This window comes from Oxyura jamaicensis, chromosome 2 (genome assembly GCF_011077185.1).
Source record: "Oxyura jamaicensis isolate SHBP4307 breed ruddy duck chromosome 2, BPBGC_Ojam_1.0, whole genome shotgun sequence".
Classification (NCBI taxonomy): Eukaryota; Metazoa; Chordata; class Aves; order Anseriformes; family Anatidae; genus Oxyura; species Oxyura jamaicensis.
Genome location: NC_048894.1, coordinates 136,705,090 through 136,723,874, shown reverse-complemented (window position 1 = coordinate 136,723,874; position 18,785 = coordinate 136,705,090). Strand labels below are relative to the sequence as shown.

Genomic DNA, 18,785 nt, shown 5'->3' with positions numbered 1-18,785 from the left:
TATTGACATTTACTTGACAGTTTATTTTCCTGACATATTTAATAAGGTTTACGAAACAGCTGCCCTGATTAACAACAAATGGATGTTTAAATGACATAATAATGGCCATGCTCCTTGATAGCAGTGTTTCTATAAAGCTTGTTTCAATTTGTTTTCCATAAGGAACTGCACAAAGAAATTCAAAATCATTGTAGGAATCAGAGGAAAAAAAAACAGTGCTACTAAGTGAAACAGAAAATGTAAAGTGGCTCTATGTATTGAACGCACAGTGATCAACCTGATGAAATTTAGGAGAAAAGTAAAGCTGTAGGAATGCTTTACTTATTTTGACATGTATTTGATTTTGACCAGTATAAGGGAAATAAATTATTTTAAAAATATGTATTTAGCCAAATCAGTTATGTATTATTGCAGTAAAAATTAGTTATGTATTATTCCAGTAAAACGCTCAACTGAAGAAATCTCAAATAAAACCAAGATTGATGGTTAAAGCTGAACATTTTAAAAGTTGAATTCCAAATATAAACGAAGCTTTGAATAGCTCTTGGTATTAGATAATTAACAAGCTACATTTTTGAAATTAAATGGGCAGTTCCAGCTGTTATTTTACAATTAGTTTCCACTGAGGGTTTTAAATTAATAACTGCTGCAACAGCCTCAAACATGCCAATGTTAATTAGCAGTGATGTTTCCATGTAATGCTATCCATATATATTGAATATTTTACTGGGGGAAAGGTCTAGGTAGACTTTTTTTCCCCTCCACTAAAGACAGAAGAAGAGAGAAATGTAAAGCAGGAAAATGTAACTTCCAAACCCAATTCCAGATAGAACTTCTGGAAATTTATGTAAAAGAGAGAAGACTTTCCTAAGATCTTTATGCAAAACAAAACAAAAAAACAAGCAGCCAGGGTTCAGCTGCAGTAGCAAAAAGCAATATTTAGAACCTAAGAGTTAATGGGAATAATTTGCCTTAAAACCCAATGTGATAATTAAAAAAGCTAAGATTATTAAACACAAAATAAAAAAAATATATTTTATTTATTTATTTATTTATTTATTTTAAGAAGTAATACTGTAAATGTAGAGACAAGCCTCTTGAAAACAAACAATCAAGCTAGTATGTCAATGCATGAAAACATATTGGTCTGAACTTCAAAGAATTAGAAAATAAATTACAGGAGCAAGTTTAAAACATTCACTGTTACAGTATTTTTTTTTCTTCCTTAGTACAGGAAGAAAAGAACTGAAACTGATGCTAGTGTAACCCTGCTTCACAGTTTCTATGTGATACATGGAATACCTCTCCTTGAAATACTGATTTATTTTTTTTAAAAGTTATTTTATATTACCTCTGCTGTTTGAAAAATTCTGAAATTAAAGAAAAACTGCAATAGAGAGTTCATGATGCACTGTACTTTTCCTAATTCCTTATGACACAAATGCACATTTTAATAAGCTGCTCACATTTCCATCAAAATCTATTCATGCACTTAAAAAAAATATATATTGTATTTGTTTTCTTTATGCAAAGAAAAAGGAAGAAGCTCAGGTTGGCATTAGCTACTGCCCTGTTTGCCTACCAAATAAACTTCAGTAAAGTATTAAAAAATGAAGTAAAATGGAAAATAAGTTTCATTAGAGCCTTTATAAAATAATCAACTCTTAAATGGAAATAATTAGGCATGTATTCCTGGAATCACTTGGTTATCTGAATACCAAGCGTCTATGCAAAAACAGAAGAATTTTAACTGTTAATTGGTTTGAAACGGAAAACAAAAAATTAGCCTTATTGTTCATACTATAGTTGTAGGAATTCTAAGCTTTTTATAACAATTATTTAAAGGTACGGTTTTACAAATGTAAATATGGTCCCACAGTAATTTGATACTGAACAAAAAATGTTTCTGAAGAAAAGATGCTTATAGACGTGGGTGCTGCTTAAAAGTTTTGAAAAGCATTTGATTTTCCAAACCACATTTGAAAGAAAAAACAGATTTCCACGCAGATTGCTGGCTGTGTCTGCACTTCTTGCATAAACTCCTTCCATCATTCTTTCCTTCCTCTCACTCCAGCACTATCAGCACAGACACACAAAATTGTTTACTACTGCTTTTTTCACCAAAGAGTTTTTGTTAACCAGTTATGGGCATTCAATGATAGTATAGGTACGTTCCGGATAAAGTTCCTTGAAATAAAGATAGATAGCAGATATAAGAGAAATAAGATTTTGTTATTTGTAAATGTTTGAGCTATGAAACAGTGCAAAACAGTGAAGTACCAAAATGAAAAGCAGTAGATGGGATACATTTACAATAGAAAGACTTGTATTGATGAAAGGTTTTAAGAAAAATGCTAAGTAATTTACAGCTATCTTTTCATGATTATACTCTTCACATGTAATTTGGGGTGGGGGGGAGGGGGGGAGGGAAGGGAGAGTAAAGAATTTCCATTTTACATTCACAAATTGAAAACAGTCCAAGTACTGCTTTATGCTTTGATCTATGAAAGATCTACACATGAAAATGACCATGGAACATTCAGACCTGGACTATTAAGCTTTGATGTATGACATGAATGAAATCCTTGGATCTCAAAAATGATGAATCCAGAGTGTGGACAACAATTAGATTCTTTATTGGCCAAGCTGAGGAAAGCTTATGATTCTACTAACCTAAATCTCCCAAACTTGATAGTTTGGTAACACTTAAGCAGCAATTCATAAAGCAGGCCTCCAACACCTCCAGTCTGTATTCTCTGTGCATTTTGTCAGTCATTTCTTTCTTTGTCTCAACAAACTGCGTTAATGTGACGATATAATATTTTACCTCAAATTTATTTCACTCTCTCTGTTCATGGATATTTCCTAAAATTCTATTAATTAATCTTTCATGTCACAGTTTGAAAAAAAAAGAGACCATTTTGGGGATGACTAGCAATTATCCATATAATAGAGCAGGTAATTTTCACAGTCTTTGTTATAATGGGGCCCTTACCCTGAAATAGAACTAAATGCAATCTCAATTTCAATTCTGTGCTCCTTCATATTTAAGCATGGGTTTATTTCCTCTTATTTCAGCTGGAGAAACAGAATTGCTGGGTCCTGTGATGGAGTTTTCTTACTAATACTCTCTAATCCTGATGGCAGCTTAGCACAACTAGTGTTATTCCCTGCTATAATTCCCTGCTATAAACCCTCAACATGCATAGATTTTTTAAAAATCCAGTCCCTTTCATGTTAGCTTTCCATTGATTGCACTAAGCACTGTTTGTATATACAGAAAAACATTATTGCAATCTAAAAAGGTGACAAAAGACAATGTGAGATAATTGAGCAGAAAACTGCTTAAGATGACTACAGACACATTTGATTAGTTCCACTTCTTTAGAGCATTATAATTTATTCACGCTGATATTCCACATTAGTCACTTTTATTAAAAGAGAAAGAACTGAGGAAACAACAAAGGGAAAACACATGAAGACACACAAAGAAGGAAATGTGGCCTTCTGGAGCTACCCCAGGAGATGATGCTTTGTTTCCCGCAGCCATCTCCATGCATAGAAAAGGATCTTCTGGTCTAGCGCTCTCAGAATTGCTTTACATGCATCAATCAAAAGCCTTTTTGTTTGTTTGTTTGTTTTTGGCAAGTGATTATCATTTGTTGTCTGGAGAAAGACATGAGCCACTCAGTCTAAATTGCACTGAGGAAGGGGTTGGACTAGATGAACTAGAGAAGTCCCTTTCAACCATTCATTAATTCTATGCTTCCCTTTGGTTTTTCTTCAACTGAATCAGCAACACAGCTCCTTTTAGTACTTTTCCACAGATATTCACATATATTTATATATGCGTTTTTAGAGAAATGCTCACTGCTAGAAAGAAATTTTAAATCATAGAATCATAGAATATCCTGAGTTGGAAGGGACCCTTAAGGATCATCAAGTCCAACTCTTGACACCGCACAGGTCTACCCAAAAGTTCAGACCATGTGACTAAGTGCACAGTCCAATCTCTTCTTAAATTCAGACAGGCTCGGTGCAGTGACAACTTCCCTGTTCCAGTGTGCAACCACCCTCTCTGTGAAGAACCCAGTGAAGAACCCAATGAAGAACCAAATGATGTCCTCCAAAGCAAACAAGCTGTTGCTATTAGCACCACAATGGTTTGTGAATGAGCTTTCTCTGTCTTAGCACTCTTCCTCCCAAAAACTGCTAGAACTTTTGCTGTTCAGTAAAATGTACTTGAAACTGGCCCTTTCAAAAGTTATTGCAAAACAAACACAGCATGATCACACAAGGTAAGAAATGACCATCTTTTCTTTCTGTGACCTGCTGAATCATCTCCATGTAGCAGCCTCCCAGTCTTAAGTTTATTATGACCAGATAGTTAAAGCCACAAAAATACAGTTGTCTCCTTCACTGGTTCAGCAGAAATTTCATTTACTCTGACTATATGACTCCTCCACAATTCTAATTCACTGCTCTTCTCTCCCTTTTGTCAGGTTAGGCAGCTGCCTCATCCAAAATCTCTTTTATTCTGCTCACATGTCCCCATCACAAGAACTTCAGGTTCTGCTGCACAGAACAGCCAGTCCCTTGACAAGAACACCTGATTTTGGTTGTGCTTGTTGAAGACAAACACACCTTAGATGGGGATTAAGAATCATAAAGTCATGACGAATCATTAAAAAAACACAAACTCCTAGGACTTAGGAGGGAAAAAAAAAAAAAAGAGGAGAAATTGTTTCTCACTGTGACCCATACGGAGTGGCTGTACTTCTTCCAGGAGTCTTATATTTACTGTTATGGTATACACATCTTTGTCTAATATAGTTATTAATAGGTCTAAAAAATTAGATCATTTTCAATTGGAGGAAATAGTTATTTTTAGACTAATTTTTATTCGGTAAAAGAAAACTGAAGTTACTATGTCAATAAATTTCTTTCTAACTCACAATAATCACCTGAAAAAATATTTGTGTCCAAACTTTTGGGGCACATTATGTTTCCAACATTCCATTTTCTATTTAGTTCCCTCTCCAAGTCAAGCAAGTAAACTATTTTTCCTAAGACACAGATGGAGACATTCAGCTCACGAGGCCCGGTTTCATTTAATATGACCCGCAGCCATACCAGATTTACCTTTCATGCACTGATACTCTGTTAATGCTAAATGAGCACTTTCAGTTTTTCATGTATGAATTTATGGGACAAATTCAAAAGATATTTGGAAATTCTATTCAGCCATTACCCATGAAAAAGTTTGTCAGCCTTTCCTAAAAGAACAGTTTCTAAATGAGACACAAAAATTCTTCTTTCTCATGAAACACTACTAGTGACATTAATTGCATGTGGTTGTAGTTCAGACCTAAACAGAAGACTGCTTAAACCAAAGTGACACCACAAATTAAGTTTGAATCCCCACTCCAGAAACACTGTAAAGACAGTGGTTCAGACAATGATTTATTTTCTTTTATTCTATTAAAAGCAGCAGTAGTAAATTGGAGGAGAAGAGAGGTTGGAAAAAGAGGGAAGATGACATGTTGGGATTATTAGAATGCTGTAGCAGCTAATTCTTTAGTAATCAACAGGCTGCTGGATTTTTTTTAAGCATCCCTTAAGCTGGCTATCGTACTACTTGTACCTCTATTGATATTTACTAAGAAATCTTTCACCAAAAGTCACAAGTTACACATTCTGTGTGAGCTTCTTCGTTTAACTATCTAACTTTTAAGCATTCTGTATCAGCACTATGATTCTCCCATTACACATTTTGGCTATGCAGTATCTTGTACCATGGGCAGGTTAAAACACCGCATAATATATGAAATTTGGTATTTGGAGAACAGAATACTAATACCAGGTCTATGTGTTAAAAATATCCCAATATTCCATTGCCTTTTTTTTCCCCCTTTTTAATATAGACTGTGTTGCCAGCCCTAACAATCCAAAAATATTTGTATTGCATTACCTAATTTTCCAAAGAAAAACTGACAAATGACGAAGTGAACTCCACTCAATGCCACTGGTCAAACACCAGTGATTGTCATGTAAGAAAACGAACACGTATCTTCAACCATGCTTCTGTAACTACAGTATGTTCTGAATCAAAGCAGATGTAATTAGAAAATGCATTTATTTCAACACCAAACTGGTATCTTACTATTTTGTGATAAAATACATTCATTGATATTGCTAGAAAGTGTTGAGTCTTGCTTAAACATAACAAAATAGTAATGCCCTTCCCAAAAACAAAAGACCACCCACTACCAACTTCAATATTGTCTCATAAAATTCTGCAAGTAACTTGACACTCTGCCCCAATGTTTTTTAAAAACACTAAAGCTAGGATAATTGGATGATTAAAGGAACAAAGATAAGACTGAGTCATTTGACAGCTGCTGAGAAATGAGAATGCTCAATGAAGTTAGAGGAAATTTCTGAAAATGTGTTTATGTATATAAGACCCTAAGACACACAATGCAAAAGAGTAGCAGAATCTTTAAGCAGCTAAGTGACTTCTTTGAACAGCGCAGAATGCCTGCGTTTCAGGTAAAGCCACAGCTGCTAAGGTATCAGCCTCAAAAATGTAAACTGGCATAGCTTCACTGACCTTGATGTAAATGGCATCCCTCCCATTGCTTATGCACTGACTTGTGATGTGTACACATGGAACATTACACAGTTCCCCTAAGTGATGGAAACTACCTTACCCTAGCAGGAACTCGCAGATTCCACTTTTTAACAGGGGATTTTGCTGACAAACTTTCAGTTGCAGAGAGAAGAGTGGAACCTACTTTTATTTTTGCAACTCCCAAAGCAGAAATCAGATGCGAGTCTGTTCTTAGACAGGAGGAGGGTAGGAGCAGGGAGAGCCTGTACAAATATCAGGAAGATCTCATTTGTCTGCGGGCACACTGAGGGTTGGATCAGGCCTTGCCACCCACTACAGTTGTTGATGCCAGGCTTAAGACTTCTTCCATTAGAGCTCCATAATAAAATAGATACCGAACTCATTTAAAAAATAAAACAAAATAAAAAAAAAATCACATCCTACTATAAACTACTATAAGTAAACATACAAGCAAATACAATATTTTAAGCATCTCCAAATGGAAATATGAAGAAAAAGACTTTCTTACAACTTCTAAGTGTTCTGAAGAGAAACTGGAAATATTTCATTGGTCTCCCTAAAATCCCAGTCTTGACAAAAAGTAAAACTTGCTGTCATTTTCTAGGCAGTAAATGTTTTACTGCTGGGAAAAGATTTTGATGTTTGTAATTTCTATTGAAGAGCACTATGAAGTAGTTAAAAATATTGCCACATCTGAAAAACAGACCAGCGGGAAGTATAAGACACTTGTTCATCTGTATTTCTGTGACTTTTCTCACTTGGTATTATTTGCAACCATACTTTCATGTCTGGCAACAGTGCCAACTCTACTAAGGATCATATATTACTTTTATCATGTTGATTACATATGTTCCCCAGTTTTGCTGCCTATATATGATTAGTGTGGTTTGCACATACTTAGTGACACAATCCAGAGCATGACATTTTCACAGAAAGTATGTTTACTGGGAAAGAGTTCCTTAGAAGTTTGCTTTCCTTTACAGCTTTGATCTATGTGACATCATGAATCCTACAGTTTGAATATGTGTTTACCATTTATATTATTAAGATCTATCTCCTTCACACTATATGGCTACTGAGCATTTTGGTAGTCACAAAAAATTCCTTTTCTCTTAGGTGAATTTAGTAGCTGAATAAAAGAAAGCCTCTGAAAATGTTCTCATCTGTGAGCTTAAGCTGTGTAATGACTTGACATTTAAATTCTGTTATTCATCAGCACTTCACAGAAGAACTTGATTTGTCTAAATGGATTTGAAAGCCCACAAGTGAAGAAAATCAGAAAAACCTGGTTTTGAATATCAAAAGATTGTATGTGAAAAGTATTTTTACAGGCTGCACGTACCCATTTTATTGATCAATTAACTTCTCCCAAAATGAATTTTTCTGAGACTATGAAAAACCAAACCCTTCCCCCAACACTTACTGATAAATGTCTTTTCTGAGCACAGCTCTGCTAAGAGGGTTGTCAGCCTGGGGAGCCATAGAGACAGATCCAATCTTGAGAACCAAAGTGTCTTCTTTAATTGCTGGATTAGCTGTAGTTAGAAGAGAAATATGTGTTTGATTAAAAGTCAAATGCACATAAGCATGGAAAAATAATTTCTTAAAAAAAAAAAAAAAAAAAAAGAACCTATGTAAGAATGTCTGCTAAGGATTCAGTTCTGCTCAGGAGCAACAATTAAAAAAACCCAACACTTATAAAACCAATATTGTTGTTGTGATACATAAAAGACAAAACTACTGTCATTTAACTTCCCCACAGTTTCATCATACAACTAAATCCTGATCTGTGATTTTCTATTTTCTCTAACATTTTTTTTTTATTTCATTTTTTTCCCCAAAATGACTTTGATTTCACAGACTTCTGTGTGATCTGTTCTCATAATTATCTGCCCACATACCTGCATGATAAGCACTTTGGAACATGCACCCTTTTTAATATAGGCTTAGGTCCTTTATAGGTTAAATAACCTGCAGGATGTTACAGCGCAACCATCCCAGTAGCATTTGATTTGGGTTGCAACACACATGCAAAGTTCAATCACAAGGGCTGAAATAACAGAATCTGAAACCTGGCCCAAAAGGAATGAACAAGATGTAGCACCAGACAGTAAATTCCACACCAATAAGAAAATTACTCCAAGAAGAAAGATCTTTGCTTTCCACTTCCTCTCCATCATATTCAAATTTCAGCCAAGTGCACAAATTCTTAGTTTTCAAAGCACTGGTAATATTAGTCAGAAAACCCAAGTTCTACCCAGAATAAAACAGTATGACGTCTTGTAGTAAACAAACTCCGTGAAGTTTGCTTCTGCTTAGAAGACTACCAGCCAGTTGGGAAGCTCCTGAGAACATGTAATGCATGCTCAAAGAGTTCAGCATCCGAAGTGCAATGGTTCACTTCAACACCAGCGTGATACAAGGATACAATATCACACTTGCTCCCATGTTCAAGAAAATTCAGCAGGACTCTTATACAACAAGCTTGTTAAGCAGATATAATAAATAAATCATGGGATTCACATAAATTCCAATACAATATTTTGAAAATATTGTAGGGAATACCACAGAAAATATGCAGTGGAATGGTAATACAAGCTACAACACATAACTTAGACACAAACGTAAGGGATTTGCTTAAAACAACCTCATCTACTTAAAAAGCAAAAGTCAAATCCTTTTGTCCCCAAAGAAATTAAGAAATTAAACCAGAAAGAATTACAAGCATTAATATTTTCATCTGGTTTGTGATGAGCGGTGATCTGAGTCATGACTTAGGGTGACGAATTCCTATCTCCATTCACTAACCTATGAAATCTCCTATTAGCTTTCTGAAACATGGAAATAATGTAGTAAATGTAATCACAGTCATTAGGAATATTAAAAATTTGGAGGGGAAAGCAAGTCGACACTGTACAAATATGATCTAGGAAAACCTTACAGACCCAAGGATAACAACGTTCCTCACACTCTCACTTGGTTTTACACACTCATCACAGGCTTATTTTTGCTAAGCTAAAAACATTCTGCTCCTTTAACCCTTCCTGGTAAGGCAGCTTCTCCAGCACTTGATTAACATTTCTGGTGCTTTCCAGCACACTCTCCAATTTCATCAATATCCATTTTCATAACAAGAAGCAAAGTGGACATGATATTCCGTCATCTGCCCTATGCAGAAGTACAATTATCTCCCTCCTTTCTTTTTAGTAAAACCACTGTGACTCGGGCTCTTTTCAGTCTCTGCTTTCCAGAGAAGAGTCTCCAGTCCTGAAGATGCAGTCTGAATAATCTTTTACTTGATATATAGCATTAGCATTTGAATAATTAGTACATTTTCTATAAACACTGCTTTAAGTACAGTGATCCAGATGCGTGGCCTATGGAGTCCTTAACATTATTTTTCCTGGGAAGTTCTTACAGCAATGATTTAGTATTTACTTTCATATTATTATATAGCGATTTCACTTACTACTCCCAACTGATAATCATTTTTCAGACCTTTAGTTAGCTATTTTGAATTCTTTAAATATTTCCACAGACATTAAAATGGGATAGATTTAAGGTAGAATACCATGAGACGCTGTGTTAAACTCTTTAGGAAAGTCTAAGCATATCAAATCCTTGCAAACGTTTTATCAACTGGAATAGTAACCATTGTAAAGAATGGAAATCAGATGTATTTAAGAAGACTGATTTTCTATAAAATCTTATTTATTATCATGTAATAAATATCATATAAATCTTTATTAACTGAATTCTGTAATAGATTTTTCCTTTATGTTTTCCAAGGGAGAAATAAAATTACCTCTTTTTGTTTTATTTGAACATCACACTTTTAAGAGGTACACCCTCAGCTGTCTAAAACCTGCTATTCCAAGGCATGTTAAAAATTAACCTCAGAAGACCATGATGCTTGAGCACAAGTTACTCAGTCTGACCGATTTGAAACTGTTTAATAGTAAGCAAGGAGGATGTTACAGACCATATGTTATGACAGACTTCAAAGTACAGAGTCATGCTCATGTGACAAGAATATATCACTCCTACAAATGCAGGACATACGTCTATTCGGTATGCTGCCTTTTCTTTTTCACTATCAACAAATTTATCATGTCCATTCTAGTGACTCCTGAAATTTTTCTCCTCGTACATATTAAAAATATTTCTTATTGCCTTCAAACCAGCCAGATGCAGATTTTCGTTGTCTTTACCACTTACCAGTTTTAGGAAATTTACATGTTTTTATTTGATTATTAGTGGCTGTCATACAGTATTTCTTTTTTCTATTTGTTATATATAGTTACAAAGTGTGTAAACTCCTGAGGAAAAAAAACCTACAATTTTGATTATTTTTTTAATATTTGGGTACTACACTTCAGAAGTTCAGTTTTGGACTGCAGAACTAAAGAACAATTTGCCTTTTTTAAAAAACAACAAAACAAACAAACAAACAAACAAAAAAAAAAAGAAAAAAACACACCACGCTTCTGTATATGAATCACAATTACATGTGTTTGGTGGGAGAATAGTTTAGGTAACTATCTCTAATTATAAGGTATGAGATACAGACAATGGAATAAAAGACAAACCAAGATCATTGCTTCTCTACTTATATTGCAGCAATCACACAACTCTTCTTGGACTAAACTCTCTTAATCAACAGATGAATGAAGTCTTACGGGTGTATATATCCATGATATGTAACAATTTTCTGATCTAGCACACCCGTAACATGGGTCATATTCAACTCTTACACCGCATTATTATTTCCAAATTCTATAGGGCTTGAAGACAATAAGCAGTAGAAGATAGAATTGATGTATTTCACATTCAGAAACAGATGAAAATTTGGAAGAATGCAGACTGAAAAATAAAATGAAAAGATAAAGGAACTGATTTTCATATTGATGACATTTCAGAATTTTCCACTGGAAGAGATTAATTGACTTTGTTATTAGTTTAGTAAAGATAATCTTCAGCATTATTCTTTATAAGTATATATATTTTTTTCTACCTACATTCATGTTTAATGATAGGCATTGTATATTTTGCAAGTGTTTTGAAACAAGGAATGGCAATTAAACAAGGGATAGCAAACAGACAAAAGATTTTTTAAAATTTCTTTTTAATGAACTGTGCAGCTACAGAGCCACAAAAACATACTTCCAAAAAAAGATTTCCTTGACACCATGCCCCAGAACTCCCTTCTAACCAGAATCATAATTCTTTCTTGCCAACTCAGCCAGTCTAATTTTATCTTCCTGTGTTTGCACCATTCCCACTTGGAAAATTGTAGAAGATGCTGGCAAACAAACGATTCAAGTAAATTCTCACTGTCTGTGCTTTTTGCAATTAGGTTATGAAAAAAAAAAAAAAAAAAAAAAAAAAACAACCCTCCCCCCCCAAAAAAACCATATTCTTAGGATTATATTGTGTGCTATAATCTAAACATGGTTAACAAAAATAAACAAAAACCAACACATACCTATAAAACGTCAGTAAACATATCACGATACCAGTAAAATAGGTATTTTTTAATTTCTAGAACAATTGTTGCTAATGGAAGTGATCACATTCCCACTGTTACTAGGTGTACTTTTAGCCTCAGCATCTATTTATGTACAAAGACTGTAACAGTGATGTAAATGTATTTTATGTAGGATGGAAAAATACTTTTTTAAAGAAAAATGCATTGTTCATGGATCAAATAGTTAATTACTCTTGTTTGAAAGAACAGTTTATGCTATCCACAATTTTGTAAATAACTGGAAGCTTCTTACATAAGGGAGTTTGAATAACTTCAGCTAAGAGTTACTAAACAAATGATAAACTGTATCAGCTGTTGGGCAACAATCACAAAGTACAGTTTGCAGAAAATAATTAAAATGAAACAGGACCTGCTTCACTACTGAATGGTTTCCTACGTGCTTATTTCCACAAAAGCGAAGGCTTCCTGCTTAGACTCCTCTTCCAACAATGGAGAGTATGGAAGATGTTACTAGTATCAGTAAGAACTGACAAAAGAATCACCACTGCAGAACTGCATTTCTCTTTTCACAACCTGCACCTCTCTTTTCAACAACTGCAACCTCTTTTCACAGTTTTTGGAATGACAGATGTTTTCTGCCTCTGCCCCTTAAAATTCTGAAGACCCAAGCAATCATTCTAAATGTAAAGACAGTAAGGTCAGCAAGATAATCAAGTCAGAGCATTTGGTTGCAATACTGAACAGGAAAATTCTCTAACATAATATACTGTACCTTCTGTATTATGATGGTCTTCCTCTTTGGGAAAGAAGACTCTTATTACACCAGTGTTGATATAAATCAGAGGCAAGTTGCGGGAAGTCAGAGTATGGCTCCTCATAGGTTGGCCCGGTGATTTCCTTTTCTCCTTTTGACTCCTTGGCAACCTGGCTTGAAAAATGCTTGCGATTGCATTAAGCAAAGGAAAACAGAGGACCACATCAAAAGCCTGAGCAGAGAGAAGGATCTCATGAAGAAAGTGAGGAGACCCATCAGTGTGGCCTTCGGACAGCTTATGGAATGTTCTTCGTTCGTTTCGTGATATCAGTTTGTGTCGGACATTTTTTGTCACAGCTTTTGTATAAGTTAGAGAAAGAAATCCATGTTGTTGGTGTGAGCCATCTAAAAGTTTTGCAGTTGTCTGTCAAGAAGAAAAAAAATGGTGAAAAAATGTACACATACATCATCAGTCAATTCTCTATTAGTTAAGATGTTTAAGGTTCTATATTTCCTAATGGCTTTCCACCCTCTCTGAATCCCAGAAGAAATTTTTTCCTTTTTTTTTGATGGACAATTCATCCCACAGTGTGTCCATACTTCACAGTATTGTCACCTAAAACTATAAATAATTTCCTAATGATTATTCACACAATTATATTCATTTTAGAAGTAAATCTTACTTGCTTTCACCGTCCTTTATGTATCTGCAAACACCATGGGTGCTAAAGCAACCCTCTGATGCTAATTTCACTCCCTCTAAACATGAGTAGTCAACTAAATACTCTAAGAATTCAGTTGGTTTTGCCCTGATCAATTTTGAGTATTTCAAGAGAATAGCTATAATATGTCTTAAAGCTCATCATTTAAATAAGGTTATATTACACTGTAGTTCAGAAATACCAGATTCCTTCACTTAGGAAGATTTCCTTGATAAATATGACAATTAGATATTTAACTCCCACAAGACAGACATTGAATTTTTGATATTATCTTCGAAAGTCTTTGGGATTTCGGTTATACATTGTTAGTGACTGAAAATTGCAAAAAAAGCAGTAACTATGAAAAATATTATTTTAAGTGTAATTGTTATTTTAACAGTGTAATTGTAACATTTTTAATAGAATTCTCTATGATTGTTCAAACATTACCTTTAATCATTTGAGCACAAATAAAAGCAACTATATAGTGCAAGCAGTTGCTTTTTCAACATCTTCAAATTTTTGATTAAAAATAATTTAAAGTAAATTAAACCACATTAAAAGAGCAAACACCTCTTTCTTAAATAAACAGAATACACAGATTAAATGTAGCTAAATGTTGAAAAAATTGAAGCTTTTATGATTAACTGAATTAAAACAAATTAGAAAGTTAGATTTTCTATAAGATGTGAAACAAATAGAATAAGAAAAGGATTACCAATCAATATTCATGAAAAAAAAAAAAAAAAAAAAAAAAACAGACCACGGAACTTCCACTAACATATAAAGATTCTATACAGTCATTCATTTGTGGAGACAAAGAGCCCAATTCCATATATAAAGTCTTTCATGGATAAACTAATAGGAAGAAAAAGTTTTTTAATATCTCACACTGATATATTCTGACTCAATTAGTAATGATCTAAGCAGGCAAAAGAAAGACACAAACATGAAATTGTTAATTGTTGCATTATCATTATTATATAAAGTAATTCTAAAAGGTTGCACAATTGCATAGTGCAGTAATACAAACCAATTAAATCCCCAAGTACGTATCAGAATTGCATGAACAAAATGCAGTCTTCAGTACTGGCTCTTACGTTAGTCTCTGAACATTACTGTCTGTGCTTATTTTTAACATAAATGAATCATATTAACTGCAGTGGACTGCTGTTACGCACTGAGTTGTGAACCATCAACCTCATACCCATATCTATTCAAAAATGATTAACAGCTACTTCTAAAGAATAAGTGGGAAAAAGCAGAACTTATGTAATCAGTATATACATCTGATACATCTGGTACAAAAAATAGTTAGATGAAACTGAGATTTTTAAAAAACTTTCTCTCTTTTAACCCAACCCAACTGGTATTTGTTAGTGGAAGTCCTGTTAAAAAATAAATAAATAAATAAAAATCTTACAGAGGGAAAGAAGCCAGAGAAATTGCTGAAAGGATCCTGCTTGTTGATGGGTCGAACCAACAAGGTACGTCTGTTTAGCTTGTCAGTACAGGAAAGGAATACACCTCCACATTGCCCCAGAGACCAAGAATCTTCCCCAAGGCTTGAGGTAATGAACAAGGCATGGAAGAGAGGAAGACAAACAAGAAAAAAGAACAAAAAAGAAAATCACCATAAGCAAAAAAATAAAGTTTATGTTAGACTTTCACAGTTCTATGTAACTGCAACACAAAGCCTATGCCATACTCTCTCCAAAAATGTCAAAATTAAAATAGATAAAGCAAAAAAATGGTATTAAAAAAGAAACTTTGTAAAAAATTACCGGTTGTTCTCTGGATTACCGGTTGTTCTCTGGATACCCAGTACCCTGAACTGGTGGAAGGGGATGGGGAGAGAGATGTGGCCCTCACCATCCATGAAGAAATGGTTGGTGACCTGGGACGGCACTTGGATGTGCACAAGTCGATGGGGCCGGATGGGATCCACCCAAGGGTACTGAGAGAACTGGCAGAGGTGCTGGCCAAGCCACTATCCATCATTTATCAGCAGTCCTGGCTATCGGGGGAGGTCCCAGTTGACTGGCGGCTAGCAAATGTGACGCCCATCTACAAGAAGGGCCGGAGGACTGACCCGGGAAACTACAGGCCTGTCAGTTTGACTTCAGTGCCAGGGAAGCTCATGGAGCAGATTATCTTGAGAGTCATCACGCAGCACTTGCAGGGCAAGCAGGCGATCAGGCCCAGTCAGCATGGGTTTATGAAGGGCAGGTCCTGCTTGACGAACCTGATCTCCTTCTATGACAAAGTGACGTGCTGGGTGGATGAGGGAAAGGCTGTGGATGTGGTCTACCTTGACTTCAGCAAGGCTTTTGACACCGTTTCCCACAGCATTCTCCTCAAGAAACTGGCTGCTCTTGGCTTGGACTGGCGCACGCTTCGTTGGGTTAGAAACTGGCTGGATAGCCGGGCCCAAAGAGTCGTGGTAAATGGAGTCAAATCCAGTTGGAGGCCGGTCACTAGTGGCGTTCCCCAGGGCTCGGTGCTGGGGCCGGTCCTCTTCAATATTTTCATTGATGATCTGGATGAGGGCATTGAGTGCACCCTCAGTAAGTTTGCAGATGACACCAAGTTAGGTACGTGTGTCGATCTGCTCGAGGGTAGGAAGGCTCTGCAGGAGGATCTGGAGAGGCTGGACCGATGGGCTGAGGTCAACGGTATGAAGTTCAACAAGGCCAAGTGCCGGGTCCTGCACCTGGGGCGCAATAACCCCAAGCAGAGCTACAGGCTGGGAGATGAGTGGTTGGAGAGCTGCCAGGCAGAGAAGGACCTGGGAGTGATGGTTGATAGTCGCCTGAATATGAGCCAGCAATGTGCTCAGGTGGCCAAGAAGGCCAACAGCATCCTGGCCTGTATAAGAAACAGTGTGGCCAGCACGGTGTGGCTAGGGAGTTGATCGTCCCCCTGTACTCGGCTCTGCTGAGGCCGCACCTTGAGTACTGCATTCAGTTTTGGGCCCCTCGCTACAAGAAGGACATGGAGGTACTTGAGCGAGTCCAGAAAAGGGCTACGAAGCTGGTGAGGGGCCTGGAGAACAAGTCTTACGAGGAGCGGCTGAGGGAGCTGGGCTTGTTCAGCCTGGAGAAGAGGAGGCTCAGGGGTGACCTTATCGCACTCTACAGGTACCTCAAGGGAGGCTGTAGCGAGGTGAGGGTTGGTCTGTTCTCCCACGTGCCTGGTGACAGGACGAGGGGGAATGGGCTTAAGTTGCGCCAGGGGAGTTTTAGGTTGGATGTTAGGAAGAACTTCTTTACCGAAAGGGTTGTTAGACACTGGAACGGGCTGCCCAGGGAAGTGGTGGAGTCACCATCCCTGGAGGTCTTTAAAAGACGTTTAGATGTAGAGCTTAGGGATATGGTTTAGTGGGGACTGTTAGTGTTAGGTCAGAGGTTGGACTTGATGATCTTGAGGTCTCTTCCAACCTAGAAATTCTGTGATTCTGTGATTTTATGTGAAAGGACAACCTATTGCAGGAAGAGATAACGTAAGAAAATAAAAGTTTAATAGACTCCTATTATCCTACAGACTTACCCGTGGATTTTCAGAAGACAGAATGAGGAGGAGAATGATGACAAGAATCAAGAAATTGTGAATGAAAAGCTATGCTCAAATACATTATAAAATCATTGTATTATTTAGAAATATTCGTTATTAAGAATTAAAATGTTGCTTTGTATTGTAATTCTTGTAATCATTCTTTTCAACATAAAAAAGAACAAAGAAAACTATGTTGCTTAGGAAGAATTATTCAGGTAAGCACCTTAGGTTACTAAAGAAATCTCACCAAAAACTTTTGTCTGCATTGTAGAAACATTCCTTCAGAATGTCCTGACTGCCAGCCTTCCCCTGGTCTGGAAGACAGAACGTTCACCTTATCTATTCTCTGCTTTTGGCTTTAGTTCATAGAAATTTAATGACAGAGAAGGTTATTCTGAAGAGATTATGAAATGTAAATAAAAACAGTACCAATTTGGTCATGTGGAATGACTTGAAAAAAATAAAGAAACCTCAATATAGCATTAGGCAACAAGAACACTCTGAAATTGATTTTTTTTCCAATGAGAGCATTATACTCCTGGAAGTGAGGTATCCTCTCTCAAGCACTGCACAAACTCTGTAGACAATGCAGCTTGTTAAGAGCTTCTGGCTACTGGGATTCCAATGCTTTTTAAAGCAGCATGACTTGCTTTAATAAATAAATAAATAAAATAAAGTACAAACTTTGATTATCAAATATTACCATATGTTCAAACAATATTTATAACTCAGGCAAAAGAACAGGAATCGGATTTGTTTGTTTGTTTTAGACTGTTGATTAGAAAAAAAAGTCTCAGAAATGTCAGTAACTTATCTAAGTTGATATTAAATCTCCTTCCTACACAGGCAAGGATAAGGAATGTCCAATAAAACCATGCATTCACAGGCTTTTAAGTCAACATGATTTGTGCTTCTAAATAGTTTTGTCATTTTCAATGCCAAAGAATTGTTCTAAAGCTTTCATTTATTTTTTTCTCCCAGGAAATAACACAACAGCTATCCTATTTCCTCTCAATTTCTGTCTCTTAGAATCTGTTGAGCTGTAACAGCAAACAATGACCCAGTTGATCAAACACTCCATAATTATCTTTCATTTGTGTGCTCATGGCCAATACGTGCTATAAGAGATACGCAATATCTCTACAGAACTGTGCATTTGGGTGCCAAATTAATACAGTTACATATCTGCACCAAACTAAACAAGATTTGCTAAGTGACAAGATATATAGTAGCTCTAACTTCCTAGCCTAAATGTACATAATATTGATGCCATACTGGCTGACATTAATGTCTGAAACGTTACTGAGGCGTCTCTGCAAAACACTGTACCATGCCACAGAAGCAGAGATGATCAGCTTAGTTCCATCCATTACTGTGTTGCTTGGCAAAAGAAATAACTTGATTTGTTAGGTAATTATTTTTAATATGTAAAAGTATGGCACCACAAAACACTAAATATTGGCAAATTGATAAAGGTAATTTGTCATGAAATGGTATTTAAGAAATTTCCCATTCAAAAGTTCAGCTAAAATAAATGATTTTTGTCAATGGACCAACAGAGAAGCAAAAAATGCTTTCCTAATTTGTAATGATTTCCATGTGTATTTTTTTTTTTCAGAATTGGATACAATTCTGAGAAATTCTGATTTTGCT

The 18,785-nt window shown here is 35.8% G+C and overlaps 1 protein-coding gene across 8 annotated transcripts in view; it reads right to left on the bottom strand.

Moving 5' to 3' along the window:
• Positions 1-18,785, bottom strand: part of VPS13B (vacuolar protein sorting 13 homolog B) — a 468,066-nt gene that overhangs the window by 187,853 nt on the left and 261,428 nt on the right. For 6 of the 8 annotated variants that reach the window (XM_035319261.1, XM_035319260.1, XM_035319263.1 and 3 more), the window contains 3 exons: positions 15,001-15,142; positions 12,895-13,300; positions 8,058-8,169 (listed from right to left, as the gene is read on the bottom strand). In XM_035319261.1, the coding sequence (XP_035175152.1) occupies positions 8,058-8,169; positions 12,895-13,300; positions 15,001-15,142 (660 nt within the window). Of the gene's footprint in view, positions 1-8,057; positions 8,170-12,894; positions 13,301-15,000; positions 15,143-17,379; positions 17,447-18,785 lie in introns of all 8 variants that reach the window. The other 2 variants (XM_035319264.1, XM_035319265.1) reach the window with 1 other exon arrangement.